The sequence below is a fragment of the Acipenser ruthenus genome, chromosome 23 (genome assembly GCF_902713425.1).
Source record: "Acipenser ruthenus chromosome 23, fAciRut3.2 maternal haplotype, whole genome shotgun sequence".
Taxonomy (NCBI): Eukaryota; Metazoa; Chordata; class Actinopteri; order Acipenseriformes; family Acipenseridae; genus Acipenser; species Acipenser ruthenus.
In genome coordinates, this window is record NC_081211.1 from 22,438,798 (window position 1) to 22,463,477 (window position 24,680).

At 38.7% G+C, this 24,680-nt stretch overlaps 1 protein-coding gene across 2 annotated transcripts in view; it reads left to right on the top strand.

The window, feature by feature from the left end:
* Positions 1 to 24,680, top strand: part of LOC117413226 (dedicator of cytokinesis protein 2-like) — an 83,814-nt gene that overhangs the window by 13,629 nt on the left and 45,505 nt on the right. For both annotated transcript variants that reach the window (XM_058996831.1, XM_058996832.1), the window contains exons 21-26: positions 184 to 318; positions 3,402 to 3,510; positions 4,522 to 4,592; positions 6,815 to 6,921; positions 15,865 to 15,998; positions 21,714 to 21,809. In XM_058996831.1, the coding sequence (XP_058852814.1) occupies positions 184 to 318; positions 3,402 to 3,510; positions 4,522 to 4,592; positions 6,815 to 6,921; positions 15,865 to 15,998; positions 21,714 to 21,809 (652 nt within the window). The remainder of the gene's footprint in view (positions 1 to 183; positions 319 to 3,401; positions 3,511 to 4,521; positions 4,593 to 6,814; positions 6,922 to 15,864; positions 15,999 to 21,713; positions 21,810 to 24,680) is intronic.

The following is a 24,680-nucleotide window of genomic DNA, read 5'->3' on the forward strand; positions in this document are numbered from 1 at the left end:
CATCCACTGTGTAGCTCATGGGGGTCAAGAGGCAGTTGGGTTGGTTGTGGGATCGGAGGATGCCCACTGACCTTCAGTTCTGCTGAGCTGTTGTGAGGATTGCTGCAGTGAAGGAACACAATGTCGCATTCTAACTTGGAGAGGATAATATAGTGAATGATCCCCACACCCTGTGATTCACAGGAAGCTGATGCTGGTGCTGAAGAACTATCTGGACACGTCAAGCCGCGGTGAGCAGTGTGAGAATATCCTGCGCACACTCAAAGCACTGGAGTATGTCTTCAAGTTCATCGTGCGATCCCGCATGCTCTACTCGCAGTGAGTACTCCTGTCAGCTCAGGTCTGTTCAAGCTAATCTGGGGGAAATACAGGTTGTCAGAAAGGGTTCAGCCAATTTAACAGTGTCATAACATAGCATCATCACAGACCACATGCTAATCCAAACCCTGATAGTCTGAATTGTGCATGTACAACGTTTACAGCTGTCTCTGTATGTTTTATTCAAATGGTTACTGTTGATTTTTGATTAAATGTAAGTATCAAAAACATAAAACAATCTATGCAAGGCATTTTGAGTCTGGTACAGACTGTGATCAGTATTCAAATCACTAATATGAACTGTGTTGTGTCCCAACTAGTTTGGTTTAGCTAGGGTCTAATGAATTTGATTTGAGTTATTTTAAATAAATGTTCCAGTGAATTTTCGACTTGTATATTTGTTGACTACCTGCACTTTGTAGTCCCATACAACTAAATGGAATTAGCAAGTGATGAATCTCTAATCTACATTTAATAAAGTGTAGAAACTCCTACCATAGATAATCACGGTCAGCCGAATGCATAAGACGAAACAACGTATCCTTTATCAAAGTCAGATTTCATGGCATTTCCATTGTAATTAAAAGTTGGCAAAAACATGCAGCTTTTATATATTACAGAATACATGTCAGGAATGCCATTAAATCACTAACTCCTGATGAACTTGTAGACTGCTCAGTTTTCTGGCTGGTTTTAAGTAATCAAGACCAATGCTGATGCTGAGACCAGGATTGTGTGTGTGTTGTCTGCTTTGAACTTCGTTGCTCTTCATACTGCTCACAGATTTGTTTTAGAACTATACAGTAGCTGCCTGCTCAACTTTTGTAAAACAGAAGCTGATATTGATCAATTACAGAGCGATTCGTCATCTCGAACACTGACCTAGCTTCAACAGCATCCTTTAAATAACTATGAAATGCAATATGTTTTAATGGCAAATGGATACAGTAGCTGCACAAACAGACAGAAAGACAGACGACTTATTTGCCACGCCTGCCCTTGAAAATAAACTCCCAGTTCCTTAATACAGTCAGTTTGCATACTGGTGTGGAATCTGATCATTTGCATAACTAAGGCATAACCATGTTATATATTCTTCAGGAGTGTGCAGTAACATATTAAAGCTGTGTTTCTTTAATAATCTAAGATTGTTTTGATGCTGTCAAAGGAGAGATAGCAGGTGCTAAATGGCCTGTTTGTTTCAGTCTGTCTGCATTTCTCAACTCTGACATTGCAGTTGTCATTGAGCCATATGCTCCCTTGTGATATTGAGAGTTTCAGTTTTATGTTTGGTGCGGAAATCTCACATACTTGAAAAAAACAGCATTTGAGTTATAAAATGTGCAGTGAAACCGTTTTCTGCTGCTGGTGTCTTTCTGTTGGTTCTCAAAGTAAGGGTCTGTCTGAACTATAATGTATTGCAGTAGCATCAATGCCATCAGTGATGGGTGCAAGTGGACAGTTGTACAGCAGTGTGACTGCAGTTTATTCATTTTAAGTTGTGGCTAACTCACCAGGTCTCCTGAACAGGAAATTTGCATAAGACAGTGAAACTATATTAGTGTGTGTTGCTGTGTGTTTACATCGTAATTACTTAGTAAATACATGTGTACTTATACATAATTGCAATGTTATTATGGATAGTTACAGTGTACTTAATGTGTAAATCTTTTTGCATGATATAACCATATCCGTAACCCTAAACCTAACCCTAACACTAACCTTAACCCTAACCCTTTTCTGATAGAATTGTGTACTTACATATACCATGCAAAAATCTTTACACATTGAGAACATTGTAACTATGCATAATAACAGATTAATTATGTGTAAGTACACATGTATTAACTAAGTGACTACTATGTAAATACACAGTAATTAGAGACACAATGCCAAGTGTTACCAAATGTAAACCTGTTTCTGTCACAAAACAGTAGATCTAATAAACTTTGAATTAGAGCTGATTGTTCCTCAGCTGGCATGTGCTTCTGTGTGCAAGAATTCACAAATTACTGAAGTTTTATGAAGAACAATCTCCAAGGAGAGAAGTCAGTAAGGCCATTCTTCTGAAGAGACGTATTTAACTTGCTGTGTTATAGTTTGTCTAACAGTGAAATGAATTAGTCCAGTGACACATTGGTGGTTCTAATGTGAATTTAAACCCCTGAGATATAATATTTTGGATACACTCTTGTCAACCTCATATCTTAGTACAGTGCTGTCATTAATATTAATATTAACCTCATTCTTGTCATAGCCCCCTCTCAGAGTAGATCTGGTACAGTATGTTAAAAATACAGCCTTCAGCATCAGTCTTAAAAATATGCAAGCAATCTCAAAGATTCAGCAATCTAACTGCAATCTAATACAAACTGGCTTAAAGGCAATTTCTGAGTATTATACACACAAAAAAACAACAACAGATGTATTTGACTGCAAACACAGAAAGTTGTTTTGACTGCAGTGTTTTGCTGTAAACATGTGGGCATCTACAATGATAATCTTCGGAAGTTTGACCTTCCAATGTGCTTTATCTTAGCCAAGGTACAGTATTAAACAAGATGACAACAGTCTTTGTAACCAATCAGAAAAGCCATCACTATTTTATATTGTATTACTGCGACATGCGGTGCAATTGTACTGTAAATGAAAAACAAAACTGTGATGACATATTGAATATGAAATAAACTGACCTACACTGTACACTTTATACAAAACACTGAGGCTAACACCTTGGCCTGTATGGTTTTAACAAGTTAAATGTTTAGGTGCCTCTGTGATTACTGCTTCATCCTTTTGGGAAGTAAGAAGGTGGATTTCTACAGGGAAGTCTAGGATGGCCTATAGATATACTCATTTTGAGACAGGTGAAATATTAGTAGTTTTTTTTAAGTCTTGGAAACTGAAGCACATGCCAGCCGAGTGCATTTTGAGATCTGCTCCCATACTCACTGTGATTGAAGCTGACTTTAAGGAGGAATATGCATCTTTTATATACTGTAAACACCCCAACTTATAGCATGGCAAGCTTTCCCAGCACAAACGCTGAATGAATCAGCCTGTCTGTCTTTGTCTCTCTACAGGCTGTATGAAGGGAAGGAGCAGACAGAATTTGAGGAATCTCTCCGGCGTCTCTTCGAGTCCATCAACAATCTGATGAACAGCAAGCACAAGACAACCATCCTACAGCAGGTCAGGTCTCAATTAAAGCCTGTCTCGTGCACACTCTCAATCCCAGGCCTCTCAGACTTGTATGCTTATCATGACTTCACAAATTAGCAGTTGGGAATACGTTCTAGTAAACATGCATTTTCATCTCAGAACAGGATTTGGCCATTTCACCCAAAGACTAAAATTGGCCGCACCTCTTCATTCCTCTCATTAACAAATCAGCTTCTTCTCCTATTGGCAGACATGGCAGTACCATTATTTTCCCCCAAAGACCTAGGAAGTGAAACAGTAGCAGTCTTCCAGAGAGTGAGGCATGGAGGGTGGGAACTTTTGTTCAGCTTGTAGTGCCAGATATCATGTTTGAAAATGAAAATCCATGTTTGCTGCAACGTGTTTCTTTCAAAATGGCTCAACTGAGACCTCAGTAGCAAATGGAAGTAAACGAAAGGAAAGATTTATGGAATTAATTTTCTAGCTACAACCAAGGGTCAACACTTATTAAACTTTATCACAGTGTACCATGATAAAAGCAGATGATCCCCTGAGCCTCTCTGTGGAGAAAATCCACTGTGGAGAATCATCTGGGGATAGTTTAACTCATCAGTGACCCCTACTGGTCAGATGCTTGACAAGCCCCAGGCTGGGCCCCACCTCCAGGGTTAAGTGTCTTAGTTGCTATAGCCTGTTATTATGAATAACAGTTAACAGTTGAATATAACAGTTAATAATGTAACAGTTTAAATATTTATTATAACAACCTTTATATATGCTTTACTGATTTTTTATAAAGGATCCTAAAACTAAAGGATGCCCATATACTTCTATATGTATCTTAGAATTGTTTATGTACACCGAATTAAAATGCAAAACACTATTTGTAAACACGGTATTTCAATAAAAGGTTCCCCGTCCTTGTGAAATGAAGCCAAGTACAGGATTAAGTGAAAAGTGCCTGTCAGCACTCAGCAGACAGCTTTCTAGGATTAAGTAATAGATGTTCTACTTTCTGTATTTGCATTTTTGTATCTCTAGGTGGCTGCCCTCAAGTATCTGCCTGCAGTTCTCCATGACGTAGAGACTGTTTTCGATTCCAGGTTGCTCAGGTACACTTCACACTGGTGGGCAATGAAAATTGTAATGTAATGTAAGCAACAAAAAGCACTTTAGTCAAGAGATGAGAAAAGAATGAAGTAAAAAAAAACACAGATCAACTGTGAGATAACAGAATGCATCCTTAATAATCACTCTGGGCTGAGAAGGCAGCCTTTCCTTCACCGGGTATATGGAGGTTCTGTCTTAATGATCACAATATTGGCAGCGTTCAACCCAGCTGCTTTTAAACTTCTTCATGTTCTGTTGTGGCCATCTCTCCTCTCCGTTTAAAAAAAAGAATAATGATATTCAGTGTTGCCCACAAGGGTTCAATAAATGCCCCCTGTGTTTAAATGGCCACAATACAAAGTGTAGGTTAGTTGCTGTTTAAATAATTTAACACGTTCCCTGTGTTCCAATGCTATTCTTTCTCAAAGGTAAAACAAAGTACAAAACAACCCCCCCAAATAAACACTGTACCCTGTTAACTACCCTTTTAACTATACAGACGTGCTCAAATTTGTTGGTACCCCTCCACAAAAAACGAAGAATGCACAATTTTCTCTGAAATAACTTGAAACTGACAAAAGTAATTGGCATCCACCATTGTTTATTTCATATTTAATAGAAATCAGACTTTGCTTTTGATTTTTTATTCAACATAATATTTTAAATAATAAAACAAATGAAAATGGCATGGACAAAAATGATGGGACCGCTAACCTAATATTTTGTTGCACAACCTTTAGAGGCAATCACTGCAATCAAACGTTTTCTGTAGCTCTCAATGAGACTTCTGCATCTGTTAACAGGTAGTTTGGCCCACTCTTCCTGAGCAAACTGCTCCAGCTGTCTCAGGTTTGATGGGTGCCTTCTCCAGACTGCAAGTTTCAGCTCTTTCCATAGATGTTCGATAGGATTCAGATCAGGACTCATAGAAGGCCACTTCAGAATAGTCCAATGTTTTGTTCTTATCCATTCTTGGGTGCTTTTAGCTGTGTGTTTTGGGTCATTATCCTGTTGGAGGACCCATGACCTGCGACTGAGACAGAGCTTTCTGACACTGGGCAGTACGTTCCGCTCCAGAATGCCTTGATAGTCTTGAGATTTCATTGTGCCCTGCACAGATTCAAGGCACCCTGTGCCAGGCGCAGCAAAGCAGCCCCAAAACATAACCGAGCCTCCTCCATGTTTTACTGTAGGTATGGTGTTCTTTTCATTGAAAGCTTCATTTTTTCGTCTGTGAACATAGAGCTGATGTGACTTGCCAAAAAGCTCCAGTTTTGACTCATCTGTCCAAAGGACATTCTCCCAGAAAGATTGTGGCTTGTCAATATGCATTTTAGCAAATTCCAGTCTGGCTTTTTTATGTTTTTCTTTCAAAAGTGGAGTTCTCCTGGGTCTTCTTCCATGGAGCCCACTTTCGCTCAAAAAGCGACAGATGTTGCAATCAGAAACTGACGTACCTTCACCTTGGAGTTCACCTTCTATCTCTTTGGCAGTTATCCTTGGTTCTTTTTCTACCATTCGCACTATCCTTCTGTTCAATCTGGGGTCGATTTTCCTCTTGCGGCCGCGCCCAGGGAGGTTGGCTACAGTTCCATGGACCTTAAACTTCTTAATAATATTTGCAACTGTTGTCACAGGAACATCAAGCTGCTTGGATATGGTCTTGTAGCCTTTACCTTTACCATGTTTGTCTATTATTTTCTTTCTGATCTCCTCAGACAACTCTCTCCTTTGCTTTCTCTGGTCCATGTTCAGTGTGGTGCACACAATGATACCAAACAGCACAGTGACTACTTTTCTCCATTTAAATAGGCTGAATGACTGATTACAAGATTGGAGACATGTGTGATACTAATTAAAGAAACTAATTAGTTTGAAATATCACTATAATCCAATTATTTATTATCTTTTCTAAGGGGTACCAACAAATGTGTCCAGGCCATTTTAGAATATCTTTGTAGAATAAGCAATAATTCATCTCTTTTCACCGCTTCTTTGCTTTATTCTATGACATACCAAAGGCATGCAAGTATACATGATAAAATAGCTTTTAATTTCATCACTTTTCAGGAGGAATGAAGCATTATTTCAATGAGCTGTAAGGGTACCAACAAATTTGAGCACGTCTGTACTTGACTCTCCATGACCCCCACGCACACAACACCCAGACCCCTCTGAATTACAGTTTTGTATCTCCCCCCATAACTGCCCTCTCACCCCACAGCCAGCTGCTGTATGAGTTCTATATCTGCATCCCGCCGGACAAGCTGCAGAAGCAGAAGGTACAGTCCATGACGGAGATTGTCAGCAGCCGGCTCTTCAAGAAACAAGGTAAGGAGTGCTGGACAACCTCCATCTTTCTTATTTTTAAGCAGGATAGATCCACTGAGAAACAGATGATTTCCCGGATTGTCCTGTTTAATGAGATTGGAGGAATGAAAGCCTTGTATTGTTTGAGCATTAGGCAAGAACCAGGCTAGAACTACATGGACCTGTATTGGATTTTTTTTCCCACGGCATTGCAGTTAACTCCCTGCTCTTCTTTAAAAGATGTCAATGGGATCTGTAAAGTCCATAGTGTAGACCTGACCTCTGCTTTCTCATTCAAAGGATCTTTATAACTTCAGTATTCCCTATACGTTTGTCAATACTATCCCCCTGAGAAGCATGCAATACATGTTAATTTGTGGTTAAACGTTTTAACACTGGGGTGCGAACATCGCGGTTCTTGGTCCATTTAATCCGCACTGAGCAGTTAAAACACGCAGACTTTGTTCATTTTATTGCACTAATGGTAAAATGGTAAGTGCTGCCATTCCAAGTTGTCAGTGAAATGTAAGTAGTAACAGTCTATTCAGACAGCTAAATGGTTCACCGAGTGTATCAAACCACTGGATGACTGTAACTATTGGAAATGTTGTGTAGGGATTTTTCCATTGGTCGAAACACCTCCACACCATTTATGTGGTTGTTGGGGTGTGTTTAAACTGGTGAAAGCCTCATTTCTGTCTTGTAAAATTCCATTCATTTCTTAGTGTTTCTAAAAAAAAATTAAATCTCGCAATGTGTTTTTTTATTGGTAAAATATAATTAAACTGCTCTTGAAATCTGTTCCAAGCTCCATTTAACCGCAAAATATCCATCAATATGATCAACATATAGAGCAGTGATTCCTAAAGCCAGTGCAGCATGACTGATGGCACCCATTACTTTATAACTTGCTGGCAATTAATTCATCCCCCCCTGAACCATGCTGCGCTGTCAGACATCGCTGCTGCTAATTAGTGACTGACTGATCACATCCCAGTTCAAGCTGATTACAAGCTGTCATCGAAAATCAACCTTCAATCAATTCCCTCTGAGTAAAAATACATTTCTGGTAAAAACTGACTGACTGAGAAATTATCTAAAAAAGATTAGTAGGTGAGAGCTAAAGGAGGTAGAACATGGCCTAGTGGTTTGAGAGGAGGGAATGGGAGGCAGCATGGCCTTGTGTTTAAAGCTTTGGGACTTGGAGGCAGTGTTGCCTAGGGGTTAGAGCTGAGTGATTTGGAGGCAGTCTGGCCTAGGGGTTAGAGCTGTGGGACTAGGAGGCAGTGACTATGTTTACAGCAGGTACTTGTTATAGATGAAGAGAGGGAATTTGGCTTTGTGGTTGGAGCTGAAGGACTAGGTGACAGTGTAACCTTGTGTTTATAGCTTAGCAACTCAGTGCGAATGTGCCCTAATAAAGGACTGAGAGGCAAGGGGCAGAGCTAAGCTGTACTTAACTCAGAATAAATATATATTAATAACGTTCTATTTCACCTTCCTCTCTATCATTCTTAACACACTTTCTTCATTGCACATAATTTTCATTTTTGAAATAGTAACTTAAAAAACATTCCAAATGGTAAGCGCTTAGACAGAGATGACTGTATAAAACCCACACTGACAGTTATTGTAACCGTCTCTGACAGCTAAAAAAGCATAACAACATTATTTCCCTTTGAGTCAGGCCGACTGTTTTGAGTTGTTCTAGAGCTTTCAGAGTTGGTGTCAGTCTGTTTCAGTTGTTTTGGAAACCCTGGGGTTAGAAAACCACAGGCAGTAAGATGAATAATGATTTAAAAACTATATTTATAGTGACTAAATGTAAGATGGGCCTGTTCTGTCTACCTAAGGCTGAACCTCAGTATGGAGAGAGTGAAGGCACTGTGCTTTATAGGGAAGGATAAAAACATTAAATTGTAAGTGTTAAGCTTGAAATTGTAAGTCATATAGCTGAATACAAAAATATTGATAGTTCTTCCAGCTTTACTATAACCAACTTGGTTCCCTTTTATTGATATAGACCTATAATGTGTGCTTTGTTCATGTAATTTGATTGTTTGTTGTGGTTTAGTCCACAAATAAAACAAATTCAGATGAATGTTCATTCTTTAATTGGGTCTCGTTGGTAAAACCAAAAATGCACCGAATCTCATGAATCTCTTTTCATCCTAACCACATTTACGATCAAACAACAGCCCTAGTAAACAAAAACAAATTCATCATTATTTTGAATCCCAGACATTTTAATGTTCCCAGAACCAAAACCTTACTATTTAACAGTGAATAAAATTGAGACAACACTCAACAGCTGACACCAGGAAGTAATTTATGAGTTTACAGGTATATGTTTAGAATCTAAATGTAATAAAGACAATGTTTGCTGTTCTATTAAGCCACCTTAATCAGTAGAAGTGTGCTTTGTACTATATTTATTACTACATAATAAATATAGCGATATTAAAATGCTACTGCAAAGGGGGAAAAAAAGTATACCATAATATGAATACAAAATGAAGGGTGGGTAAAATATATAGAGAATGTCTGGCTTTTAAATTAACTAACAGGTTGATACTAAAATGTACGCAGGCCTGTTTCCTGTTTATGCAAGGTGAGATGCCATTGCAGTTCTCTACTCAAGTTATAGTGAAGTTGTCAAGCTGTTCCTTCAGCACTCTGCATGATTATAAATGCTAGTAAGTGTTGCATCAGGTTCCATATAAAAATGTTAGAATACATTATAAATATGAATCTCTTTATGTGAGAATAAGCAAGGAGGTATTTATGTGCTAGAGGCAATTTAAACCAGCGGAGCTCTCCTAATAATGAAATGAATCCCGAAACCGCTGTGTAAAACAAAACAACAACAAAAAATCTGCAAAAGACTTGCTTACAAGTTCGGGATTGCTGTGCTTCCCTTATCTGCCTGTATCTTTCGATTGTCCTCATCATTGCAGTTGTGTATTAAAAATGATGTGCTATAATCTCTGTATTTCATGTACTACACTGTGTGGTGAACATGCCCTGCCACAGATGCATGAAGTCAGGTATTCAGAATTGAAATACTGAAATAGTTGAAAGATGCTTCTTTTTTTCCTGAAAGGAGGACCTCAAGCTGCACCTGTATTATAGTTAGGGCTTGAAGTTTTCAGGTTTTATTTTTGATCACATGACGTCCCTTCAAACTACTTTTGAGCCGATTCCGTTTCCTAATTCAAGTCAGAAAAAGCTGTTAATTACAAAACAATGTCACTTGTTTTTACCTTCATATCTTGACTGAGCCTGATTCTCTTTTGCTTAATTTGTATTGCAAATTACGTTAATTGCTTATCGATGATCCTAATTGCATTTCGTTCTTGCAGTCGTCTAATTTATCATTGTGCTTTGGTTATTTTCACTCGCTGTCCTGACAGATTTTCTTTTCAGCATACCCAGTACAGAGTGTACAATGATGGCATCATTTAAAACCAGCTTGATTTGTAGCAAAGAATAAGCTATGCAATAATCTTAAACCCAGTCTTTAATTTGTAGTTTTCTCTTTATTAGGATGCAGATTTGTAAAATAAAAACCAAAAAGTTCAAGCCCTAATTATAGTTAAAAGGTAAAAAAGTCACATGCAATTGTAGAATAAAATATTGTGCAGTTGTTTGCAGTCTACAGCCAGCCGATTGCCCCTGGGAAAACATGAAATATTAAATCTCATCATAACTGTAGAAACCCTAAAATGGTAAGGTGAAAAAAACAAACAAATAAATACACATTAAATTGTCATTTCAATCCCTTTACTCTTTTGAGTTAATGAAGGGGCTGAGATTGTGCTGGATATTTTAGAACATTAAAGGCTACAGTGGAATCCAACACTTTTTTAAAAGCTCTGTAAAATGAGGCTCATTGGCTGCAGGGAGGCTCTCTGGGCTACAGAGGCTCTGTCTGTTAATGTGTTATTCTGCATTATTAGACTCTGCCAACAGGCATTGGGTCGCTACCCTTTATGAGCGCCCGTTTCCATGCATTACATAAGAGCAGACAGTGGAGAAGAATGAAATATGGATATGGAGGAGCATTGAGACTACTGAATGTATATTAGCACAACTCTGCAGCTCGGCTATCTCAGCCACTAACATCCAGTTATTTATGGGGATTGATAGGAGCATGTCAAAGTAAACCCTGCATTGGGCTTTAAATTGTTTTTAAGATTCCTACTTATTATTATGGTGTTTTGTGTGGGTGGTGGAAATGAATGGATGACCACAAAGCTTTATTTAATATGTTGAAAGTCAGTTTGAAGACTGAAAATCTAAAAGCCTGTGATAGACAGTTGAAAGTAAGCGTTCAAAAAGGATGACTGTCCTCAAAGTAATCATTGAGGACTGGCAATGTATTCTTCCAGAACAATTTAAAAACCTTATAAACTCACTGACAGTGTCATCGTGGCTGACCCTACACTCAGTTGATAATGATATGGCAGGTGTTTCCATTTTTAAACACACACACACACACACACACACACACACACACACACACACACACACACACACACACACACACACATACCCATATCCCAGCTGCCTACAAAAAATCCACAAATATACTGAATCTTTTCATGTTCCTAGACAGTGCCAAAAGGGCCTGTCTGTGCAGAACAGTTACTTTTAGAGAAAGTTTATTCTTCTGTAAGGCAGCTTGTTTGTGAACACACAGCAGCAGGGCGCAGTATTAATAGAACAGGCTTCACAATGAGTCTCTGCGCTGCATTGCCACAGAGAGTGTAACTTGACAAGTGCATGTTTAAGAGCTGGGCGGATGTCAGACTTACAGTACTGCAGAAACGGCAGGAGGCTGGGGTGGAATCCCTCCCTCCCTTCTCTTACAAAACACCGTTGTCCAGGGATTATTGTTGATGCTTAAGTTATATGCAATATTAAGCTGCTTTACATCTAATGATCTCTAGAAAATGATTCCTTATACATGTTAAATCCAATACAGATTTCTGTGAATTTGGTTCTATTGAAAGGGATTATAGCTACGGCAACAGCGAGGCATGATGCAGAGCACTCTCCTTACAAAGGACCTTTAAATCAAACGCAATAGACCCTGACAACATACTGTCTAACTTAAATGGCATCTTAGGGTTTTGCAACGTAGAATCTGACTCGACTGAGGATAGCTTGTGATGTATAGCTCAGATATGTCTCACACATGTGTATGGTTACATTAGGGGAAATTAAAAAAAAACCTCTGAAGTGTCAATAGCAATCGTTTCTCTTAATAGGAATTATTGCAAATCTTTAAGGAATGTTTTAAGGACTGTGTTCTAAAGTATGTTATTAAATGATATGATGTGGTTATTAACATTAACTGGTTGTAGCTAGAAATGAGTCCTCAGATTTTTTAGACAGCAGGAGCCCCAGGATCTGCAATCGCCCTTCTTAGCTGCTGATCCAGGGGGGTGTTGAAGCGGCAAGGAAGATCAGTGTAGCTGGCAGGCTTCACCCTCCTGATAACATGTCAGTTTGATACTTGGCAGTCTGACTGATTCATACAATTGGCCCTCACCATTCACTAAGAGAGTCTGTGACGGGCTGATATAACCAGAGCACAACTGGAGCCTCCATACCCCCAGAAATTAACCCCAAAGAATGTACTGACTCTAGAGGGGTCGACAACAGGCTGGGTATCTGTCAGAATTACCAACAATGGCAACACACTGCATTTGGAAGAATGGGGGGAAGGAAGGGCTAGGTTCAGCCAGGGTGTCCTCAGCTCACCACACACCAGCGACCCCTGTGGTCTGGCCGGGCGACTGCGGGCTTGCCTGTAAGCTGCCCAGGGCTGCATTGTCCTGCAATGCTGTAGCTCTGGGTGGCTGCATGGTAAGTCTGCAGTGTGTAAACAAGCGGGCGGCTGGCGGCACATGCTTTGGAGGACAGCGTGTGTTCATCTTCGCCCCTCATGAGTCAGCGCAAGGGTGGTAGTGGTGGGCTGAGCCTAAAAACATAATTGGACATTACTAAATTGGGGAGAAAACAATAAAAATAATTGGTGAACACTAAAATTCTTATTACGGCAGGCAGATATAGTTTGTGATATTGCTGGAACAGTGCACAACAAACAGCTCCCAGGGCCTTTCTACATTGTGGCAAATAGATGTTCTTATCTGAGGATGATTTCACATTCAATTAATCCTGACACAACAAGATCCCTGTCACCCCAATGGGAATGTTACACTCACTCCCAGCCTGCTCTCTGTATCCTTCTCCACACTCCCCTCCTCATTAAAAAAGCTACAGTACACAGGCAGGAACCGAGCAGAGCTGAAATTCGATCTGCTCTTTGTTTTTTCCTTTTCTCTATGCAGCCAGCATATTGATTCAGTTTGAAAGCGTTTGATTCTGAGACTTTTGTGAAATAATGCTAGCAAATGGAGTCTGCTTGCCAGCGCTTTGTACTGGTAGTTCTGTGTACCACTAGACTGTCAGAAGCATTAAGTTAGGCAGTGCAGAATTTACCACAGTCTGACAGGGTAGAGCCGAGCAGATCCTTAGGACACAGCCTGCAAAAGATTTGCAGTCCATCATTAAAACTCATAGCAGCTGACAATATGCATCACTCATTACAGTGACTAGGAACTGGGAAATTCAAGAGATTATTAGAATAATACAGCTGCTCTTTAACTTTGTATTAATCCTCCTGCTGTTTATCCCCCCCTCCCCCAGATGATTTATTGACCCGCTTATTAACATTACTGTATAATGCAAACCAGCAAGTCATCTCTATAATTAAACATCATTAAAATGAAAAAAATATTTTGAAACTGTACTGTAATTCATGTGAATGACTGGCCATACTAATTCTTTAAACTTTTGTGATCTGGATTGTCACATCAAACCGCCTAAATGTATCTCCCCTGAACTGTTGACATTAATTAGAAGAGCTCCTGTGCCCGGAAATGGGCCTCACAGACCAGAGGAGGAAACCAGAGAAATAGGTCATAGCCACTGCCTTTTGTAGCAAGCTGTGCCCTTGTTGCTAAGGAACTGTGCAACTTCAAAGTAAGGCACAAATAAAAGAAACTACTCACTTTCTTTTTTTTAACATAAAGTTAATTTATAACAGGGGTGTCCACACCAGGTTTAACAGGTAAACTTAACAAGTATGGATGGAGGTTTAATTGGTTCAATTAAACAATTTAGAACCTGGTTAGAACAAAGACCAGGAGTAGAAGGTCCAGCTTTGGCCACCCCTGATCTATAAGCACAGTGTGAATTCAGCTTTAGTTCTTGGTTGGTTAACTAAGATAAGTCCCAATGATAATTGCATTTTCTCATATACATGACAGTAGCAGAACACATCCCCCATATACTGATTATCTGCTCTGTTGCAGGTGCCGACAGGTCATGCACATGACACAATACTTGAATCCTACAGTAAATATCCTTCTACTGTATATCTATAATAAGTAACACTGTAGTCTTTAATTAAAGGAACTGAGCCTTGATCTATAGCTTTTCTGGCATCCATTTCAGCTTGAAAACCTATTGGCAGAGCTGGACTTGAGATTGATGAGGGAGACATTCTCAGCCAAACTGCATCAGCATTACTTTCATTTTCTCTATTAAAAGAGGAATGGAGAGAATTAATAGAACACAACAAAACAAATGAAATTGATTTCTGTTTTGCTTTGCACTAGAGCCTCTATTGCAGAATACTATTTGAAGAGCCTAATTGTGTGTGTGTGTGTGTGTGTGTGTGTGTGTGTGTGTGTGACACTAGTGGTTAGAGCTGAGAGACTGAGAGGCAGTGTAGCCTAGTGAATCCAGCTAAGGGACTGGGAGGCAGTGTGGCCTAGTGGAGAGAGATGAGGATTTAGAAGGCAATGCAGCCAAGTGATTAGAGTTAATAACCATGAGGCAGTATGGCATAGTGGTTAGAGCTCAGGGACTGTGAGAAGTGGCCTGAAACACCAACATATACATATAGTCTATCAGACATCCAGCCAGTCTACAACCACAATACTAACCCTGTCAATCTCTCATCTTTCACAAGCACTGAGTTTAACTCTTCATCTCTCTGTCTCTTTTGCCCGTTATATTAAACAACAGTCAACAGGATTTTCCAGTGGAGCACTCACACATAAATTAAGATCAGCACTGTACACAGGGATTATGGACAAGAGCAGCTTTGATCAATACGTACAGCTCAACAATAATGTACCGCAATTCTGCCAGACCAGAGGAAGGCTGTAAAGATATTGGTTTGCTCTGAATCCCACAAAAGCATTAAAGCCAAATATATTAACTGAGGGCTGTTTGTATTCATACCTGGGCCTCTTGAGATTAGGGGACATAATTGAGATGTCCTGGTGGTGCTTTGTCAGCAATAATAGTAATAATCATCTCACCTTTCACAAGAAATAGTCCTCATATTGTGAGTTTAATCTGTGCTGTCTCAGAAAAGGTCAAAGGCTATTCCAGTAAACATTGCTTTTCAAGAATCCTGTGCTACGTTAATATGTTTCCCCACCTCGCTTCCTCAAAAGTAGTCTTTTGGGTCCATTTTTTGCTGCAATAGTTAGTAAGCATAATAGCAAATAATCTAAGAGCTACTGGGAATCAATCAAGACCCACATTATAGTATATAGTATATAGTTTTTTTTTTCATTCAAAAATAAGAAAAGCTTATCTGTCTGTTCTCACTGGATATTTTATTAGAATATTGTTTGCATAACATTTTCATAATTACTTTCTTTTTATTTTTGTAACACAGTGGTTTTGTAACACAGTCTGACCATTGGCTAGTCTGATGTTTTCAATGTACACGATGTTTTATAAAAATGAGCATACAAGAGCAGCTTGTAATTTATCAGGGTGGATACAAAGTGTTTTTTTGTTTTTTTGTGTGTATAAAGCCTATAATATGAGAGTTGTGTCAATGTCATTGAGGTGTCTTTCTCTTGCCTGCAGAGTGTCGCGATGTGCTGTTACCCATGATGCTTCAGGAGCTCCGTGTGCTGCTGGATAACCATGGGGACGTCTCTGCTGAGTACTGCGTGATGTTGCTCAACAATGTGTTGGAGGTGCTGAGCTGCAAAGATGTGGTGAGTTTTCTCTCAGAGCCTTCAGGTACTCAAGTCCTCTGGTCCTCACTTTCGGTTCCATCTAGTAACAACACTCGCACCTCCTCTAAACTGTATTAAATTTACCAGCTTCCCAATGCTCGTTTCTCTGTGCTGAGTCACTAAGTTACTTCCAGCTGTGAATCCTTAATATTGCTTAATTGTTTCTAGGACCCGTGCTGGGCTGCTGCCCAATGCTTTGTGTATCTTCTTGTGTCTCCAAAAACTACTCCCACCCACGTAGTCCATTCTTCCCTCACAATGGGATTTCCAGGGTTTTGTCTCCATCTGCCCCTGAATCCTGTGGTTCAATAACCTTTTAATATAAAACTCCATAGGCCAGATTGCTAAGCTTTTGTTACTGTACCAAACAGGTGGCATTTTATTGTGAAAGGAGCATTTTCTGAAGTGTTCTAAAGTGCTTCTTGACACTACCCTACTGTTTGAAAACTAACAGTTGTGTTTTTTAATTCTAAAAAGTCAAGAGTCAGAAAAATGGGTCTGTTCATATTTAAATAAAACTAAAGTTGTATAAGTGTCTGCTGTGTATCTGGTTGCTGTACCAATATACACATACACAGTAAATGTTAAGCATAGTAATCTGAAACAGTACATATTTCCCTATGTTTGTAGGCTATAACAGGCATGCATTATTACCAGTGTTAAAGTGATCTACCTTTCTGGAATATTGCTCACCTGTTAAATATCCTAGCATGTGTTTTCTCTATCAGTGTTTCTGGTGTAGATAAACAGTAGTTGAGTCACTACACTCACCTGCTGTTTTCTTCATATGGGTGGGCCTGGATTACATTCAAACCCCCAGCCTCTGGGGCTGCAACATGGGGACAAAATAAAAACAAATTGCATTCATTTTAATAACTGTATTACATCTTCATAGCTGCTCCCTTTCAGCCAACGTCAGGGAGAATTATACTGCACCTCCATCACCTTTAAATATAGAACTCATTTCTAGCTGGAAATGTAATTATTGAGATTGCATTTTTTTTTTCTTGGCAACCAGTAAACTTGCAATCAGTCTGGCCAGTGCTGAGGCTCTGTTGAAATCCAGATGGATCAACGGAGAGTCAGATGTCTTTATAAGTCTGGTGATTTATCATCTCACTAAGCACACCTCTGTTAACATTATAATAGGATACCACTTTTGGCAGCAGAATGAAATAATTTCCTTTAAAACCTGCATCCTCTAGTCTTCAAATCGCATTACTATTCCCCAGAACATCTCAACACTAATCCCTTATATAATATACCTTTTACTTTCCAGTTAGAGATTTATAATTCATGGTCAAGTTTCCATGCCTTATTCACCCTGCAGTTTAATTGCACTGTGATGTAGAAAAGGAATTGCTACTAGACAGTGTTAGTGCATTGCAGTGGGATAAAGACAGCACTGTTAGTCAAAGTGCCTTACTATTTACTTGTAATAATCATCGTCAAATAGAAGCTGCAGTAACATTTATAAAGAAAAAATCAACACATCCCAGCATCATTTTTTATTTTTTTTAATCAATGGGTGCTGCTGTAGCGTGGTGCGGAGAAACCATCCCTAACAAACCTACAGGACCAATGTGATAATCACTGTATCTTCTGTTGCACAAATTTACACAGCCAGAACACATTCCTGCACTCCCCTGACACTATGACTATTGGCCCTAATTAATACCACTGGCTGAGGGCCAACATATGATGGCTGATTCATGTTTTTTATACTAAAACTCTAATCACTTGTATTGAAAAATTCTTGTTAGTTACAATGTTCTGGACCAGAGATATGTGCCCACAAGCCTACTTTTAAAGACAACAACGCACTATAAAGACTCAGATGCACTGTCAGCAGCGTTGGTTTTTATAACCTTGATGCTGAAAGGGTCCTAATTTAGAAACACTGCTGTTTACAGCAATTGATGAAGCCCATAATGCGCTAAGCGAAGGCAGACACAGCTGCGAACAGATTGTTCTCTCATTTTTGCTGATTCTTTTGTTTCACTGGCAGTTGTCGTGATTATGTTTTCATTACATCATGTGAAGCAATGCTTATTCAGGCACCCCAAGTTCACTTGTTATTCCCCTCGTTCCTACATTAGAGGTGAAGGCAAAGGCATACAGTATGCTAAACATGATTACTGCCACTGCGTTAGCGTGAAGAGCAGTACAGTGTGTCATTACAAGTCATCAAATATAATTCTGTTCCAGTGATCAGGAATGACAGCTCTGCATCAAGTTACTGTGTATTTATTTATTAGCATGCTCATTTCGAACAGAAAGGCATCAAGCCCAGTATATTAGTGTTTGTTTTGTGCAAAACCATTTTTTTTAAAACTTTAATTTTCATATTATAAGTGTCTGATGGAAAAAAACGATTGCTTTTACATCATGCATGAAAGTTTGCCAACACAAGTTAAGATGCAGCTGTCTAAAAGAGTCTCTTCCTTTCATTCTTAATGTCTTGTATGAGGAAGCTGAACATGGAACACAAATTAAAGGATGGGGACCCTTTCTAACTGCTGCACTACTGATGATCTGTCACAAGCCAGTCATTCATTTAAGTGTAAAAATAGTTGTATGAAACAGACACTATTAAATTGGATCCTATGAATAAATGGCAGAATCCTCTGAGTTTCAGGTAAAAATCACATGGTGCAAGAAAAATTCTAGTACCTGTAACCTGCAAACAGATGCATAGAATAAAATATACATTTACTGTGGACAATGACATTTTCCTGCAATTTTCCCACATTGCAAATATAAGCCCCTGAGTACAAGAAATGTTATTGTGATTTATAATAAGCTAATATGTCATTTGTAGGTTTATAATAGAAGGCATGATTTCAGACTCATCGTCTCCCCGGTCCTCTAGCTCAAACTACATGAGATGATATATCTTATACATTAAAGACACCTAACAAACAACATACAGTGTTAACTTATTAAAAATAGTCATATATCTAGACAAACATTAAGGTGCATAAAATGCAATACAGCATGGGTATCTGAGAAGCTAACATAACATTCAATACTTTCAATAATTCAATAATTCAGTACAGTCCGTAGGTTTCTTGCTAAACAGCATGCAAATGTTCATTCAATTCTTATTTTTTTTTTCTTTATTATTCGGAAACAGGCAGCCCTGATTACTTGAGCATCTGTGCAGTGAGAGAAAATCCTGCTGTTCAACTGAGAGATTTTAATGAAACACAACATATTTGTGAAGATACAGAGACTAGAGTAGGATAGCAGCTGTGGAACTAAATTAATGTTTTGGGGGGGGCAACTTTTACTCACTAGATCGTATTTATGTTAGAACAAACTTTTAAGTAAAAACAAAAAACACATTGTACAGTAGTGATTTCCCTGTGCAGCTGGTAGCAGCGTCCAGGAATCATATCAGATTTTTCATGCCTTGTTGACAATTTTGTTTTCATTCCCCAAAGGTAGTTTTAACTTTGACAACACAATATTTTCATCAAGTTTCTACAGTATTAGTCAAGTTTCCCATAGTAAAAGCATAGCATAGTGTAATAAAGCCTAGTGAATGCATGGTAAAGCACAGGTAAACATTGTAAATAAAATAGAAAGGTATGGTAAAGCATATTGATAAACATGGCAAACCAGAGCAAATTATGGTCAATGAATAGAATAACCATGGAAAAAGCATGGCAAACTGCAAAAAATACCGTGCAAAACGAAAGTGGGTTACTGTGGGAGCTACTACTACTTGTAGCAGAAATATAGGAAGCTATACATGACAAATAGCTACTGCAAGTTCTGTTGTCGTACCGAGTAAAACAAATACCATTTACTGCAATCAGACTCAGCGCTCATATTGGCTTATAACAACAACCATCTTAAATAAAATTAATACTTTATTAGTCACTACACCTTTAAGAGGATTATTGAAACTGTGTGTGTTTTTAAGTTGTTGAATGTGTGCCAGCTCTGACCAGCATGAGTACATCTTAGTGATGGCAGTACTAATGCAACGACAGACCCCTGGGGCAGATCTGAAAGCAACAAAAAACACTGTTTAAAACAGTGTATTCATGAAGAAAACACTCAGGAGCACTGCAATCTGTCCATGAAAAAAAAAAACTATGCAGACCTTAAACAATAACCATGCTGTGTGCTTTTTCAAAATTAACTTTGTAATCTAAACACGGCTGGAGACACCGATCTTTTTAGTTTTAGGTTTCAGCTACTGTAGTTTAAAGCCCAATTTGGAAATTAGATTTGCATAGTAAAAATACTTAAAATACTGCTTTATCCTTACGAAATGACATTGGAGTAGCTGGTCTTATTGTAGTTTTTCATGAATGGTTGTGGAAAATCAGTGGCTCAGTTTAACTTTCAATAGAAAATATTTCTGTTGAATTCTGTTGAGGTGATTAATTCACAGGGGTTACCACAAAGAGCTTATGGCAGTGCCAGCTTTTCAGCACACCCAGGTGTGTATCTCACCTCTCCAGACCTCCATTCCTAGTCCAGAGAATAAACTGGAACAGTGGTACCCCTCTTCTATTTCTCTTTGTGAGAGCCATCCTATGCGTGGACTGCTATGGAAGTGAGCTGCTCCCATAAATCTGCAATGACATTCTGTAGGACTTTTACTTTACTGCTCGGGGCTCCCCTTTTATCTGTTCACTGAGTTTCCCCATGGAGTTACATTTTGACAAGACAGAAGGAGGCTTTCTCTGGCAACCTGAACCTTGTACAGAAAAGTAGGGTACAAACCAGAGAGTTCCTGAGTTTGTTAACAAAAAAACCCGCAGGATACTCTAAGAAGTCAGGACACACCTGCTCAAAGAACAGCTTCGTTAGCATGGTCCTAGTGGGTTATCTCCCTGGTTTAGTAATAATAATAATAATATTTATTTCTTAGCAGACGCCCTTATCCAGGGCGACTTACAATTGTTACAAGATATCACATTATTTTTACATACAATTACCCATTTATACAGTTGGGTTTTTAACTGGAGCAATCTAGGTAAAGTACCTTGCTACAGTTTAATGTACTGGTACCTGTACTGGTTTCTGACATACACTGACTGACCAAACAATTGGTGTGACCTGCTACCAAACCCTCAATTCACAGCTCCTGCTGCATTGTACAAGGCGTGTCTTGTCTAGTGCAGAAGGCTTTTGTTATGTTGGCCACTGTAGCAGATCATTTTCTTATCACAATATATTGCACACTCTGCAGGCTCAATCCATCATGAACCCGGAAGGCTGTTTAGAACAGAAGAACAAAAGAAAAGTTGCAAACAGAAGGGTGCCATTCAGCCTATCACCACTCGTCCAGTACCTAGTAGCTGATTGATTCAAGAACTTTGTCTAGTCAGCTCTTAAAGGATTCTAATGACTCAGCAATGGCTTGGTAACCCATTCATTCACTCACCTCTCTTGATCTTAAGTCTGTCTGTGCTCAATTCCCAATTGTGTCCTCTGGTCCGGCTCTCTGTGCTGTGCTTCAGATAGGGATTGGTGCCATGTTCAGTGCAGCCACATTAAAGGGCAAGCCAGTAAGGTGAGCACCCACTATCATGCCCCTTGGAAGTCAATGAAATCCTTCATCTTTCCTATGATTGTTGCTGAAAAGCTGCTCACAATTTTCACACATTAAAGTAAGTCTAGTGGATCACGTAAATGCGCACACTGTACATTCATGCTGGTTTTGTTTTTCAGGGACATACGCACCACCACATTCAGGAGATTGTGGTGCAGCTGCTGCGGACAGTGAACAAGACTGTGATTACTATGGGCAGAGACCACAACCTTATTGTGAGTCTTTCCAAACCTTTCAATGTCCTGATTTTCAAGCAATCCCATACAGTTCAGTATATTCAGTATGCTTCACCCTCTGTACTGTTAACAGTCTCGGTACTGTATTTCAAGGGAAACCATGCTGCTATTGATGTTGTTGTACTTGTTTTGGTGCTCAGGGCTTTTCTTTGCTCTCTTGGATTTGTGTATTTGCATTGAGTGACTCAGTAATGCAGTACTCCCTGCCCAACTTTTGAGAAACACATGGAAATAAAAAAAAAAAATCATGTTTCTCCTGTTACCTCTACTATACTCTATATGAGTGTACTGTATTAACTGATTAAATAGAGTCCCGGGTGACAACGATAACATCACAGTACAGCTTGTATCATCTGATAAGAATTTTTTTTTATTCAAACACCTTGGGGCAAAATTCTCCAAGATTGTGCTTTGAAATTCTTATCTTATTCTGAAAGGAAACAACAATTGCTACTTTAAGCATTACAAAGACAACAAAATGAAATGTCTGAGTAGTGTATTTTGTGGCTGTTTTCTCTTTCAAATGCTATGAGATTCTAGCCTTTTATCGTACCAATTGTACTGTAATTGAATGACACTTATTTTCAGTACAGGCTTCACATTCCAATTAAGATGAAGCCTCTTAAGTCTTGATTTATGAAACTATATGAATAAAACCTAGAATTGAATTTTGAAGTGAGGAAATCAGGAGCTCAATGCCCTACAAGTATTTAAGCTTATTAATCAGGTTTTGGGTTTAGAGTGTAGGCCAATATATAAAAGTAGCTCAGTCAATGAGGAGTAAAATGTTTTAATCAAATCAATACTTCTCTGTTTTAATAGCTAGAGAGATGTACTATAGGCAGTCTGTCTGCAGCATTTTTTTCTGCTGTATGTGAGGCACCTGGAAGGCTGGCAGACAATTGCAGTACTCAACCCTCAAATTTATTCTCATGGGGACTATCTAGCCCAAGCCACTTACCTACTGAATGAACTCCATATTATCACCCCAAGGATACCCCTTAACCTACAGGAGAAATCATTTTTTCTCAGTTCAGTTTCTGTCAGGGGTGCACCTGCTTCTGGGTGCTGGGACTCATCTGTAATTGCATGCCTATTAATTAGCAGACACAGACATATTTTTAATTGGCAGGCTCATATTCATTTACTGTGGGAATAAATGCTGAAGCAGAATATTGTTTTGTTGTTGTGACAGATTTAGATATTTCAAAGTACGGCTATATTACAGTGCTGTTCAAATGCTTAATTAATTTGAATTCACTGCAGTTAATTAGACATCAGTTGTTGTTTTTAATTAGATTTGTAATCATTACTGGGCATGTCTGATTGGTAATATTTTGAAAAACTAATTGTATTGGACAAATTTGCTTTAATAAAGAGTCTTTAGCATTAGCTATTGGGTTAATCTTCTATAAATATGAGAACCAATGTAACCACATATGTAACACTTTAGTTTAGGGTTTTGGTATAAGTGCTTGTAATACTTGTGTTATTTGTATTACTATAACAAATAACACATGTAAAGATTGTATATAACCACTAATAATGGATTCCTAAACTAAAGTTTTACCCATATTTTTTGGTTCACCCTGTTCTTTTTACTTAGATTTAAATTTATGTCTGATTATATTATCATGAAGGTGTGACAAGCTCATTATCAGATGTGTTCACAGGTTGGTCTTCAAGTTAATGCACTAACACCCATTGTGTTTCTTAGCTTTTTAATAAGAAAACTAACACCACCTCTCCATATACACATATCACACCCAGCAACCAATACTGCAGGAACAATCCATATATTTGTATCTCAATTCAACTTTTCTCCAACAATTCAACTTTTCCCCAACTCTTAAAATGAGTTATTATCGACTATTAACTGTGAACTGATTTTAGGTCCTCCGTCTATAGTCAATACAAAACAATAGGATAGTAAATACAACAGTACAAAAGTGTTGGGAAATGACCCTCATCTTCACTACACACAAGGACATAGTCACATTCATTGTGTTATTGTTGTTATGGCTCACAATGGTCACAGTCAGCTCTGATTAGTTCTCCTCATGTCTCAGCTAGGTTCTAATAATTCTGAAATGGTTGACATTGTACCTCAGCCTGGGCGTCTGTTCTGTAGTAGGCTAAGTTGTAAATTATGCAATTGTGAGAGACTCTCAGGAGAAGGGGCTTTGAGGGGCTACAGGATTATTGCTTGGAATCAAGCAGGCAAACCATGGACTTTTATTAACTTATAAATGACATTGGATTTGTGACTTTCTGAAAATAAATGATCTGCCTCTGAGAGGTGACTGAGGATGGACATTTTGTAGAGCAGCTCAAAATTCATTATGCCAGGTAATGTTTTATCAGTTTCTTATCAAGTACTTGCTTGCTGTTGTTGAAAGGTTGCTGTGTGAGGTCAATGTGTTCTGGGGAGGGGATTATCTGTGAGATGCACCGTTTGTGTTGTTCTCATGAAGCGACAGAGCAGTAAATAAGAGAATTTCCTCACACTATAGTGTGACTAACCTGTAACTACACTTTATTGCACTAGAACTCAAATGTGCATCTGAACTGCAATGTATGTGCAGTAAATCAGTATAAAGAACTTGTATAAAAGATGATATCAACTGAAACCATCACAGCATGGGCTTGATAATACACACTTCTCAGAAACAAAGAAAAAAAAAGTGTTTGAGGTTCTTCCTCTGACCAGGGACCATTCTGCTCCAAATGGTTTGAAATATAAATGCTAATCTATATACCTATCATTTAAGCTACTTACTTCCTATAAAAGATCATTTGAGGGCATTTGAAGCAGTTGAATTAGTTTTCCATTTGGTTCGTTTTCCATAG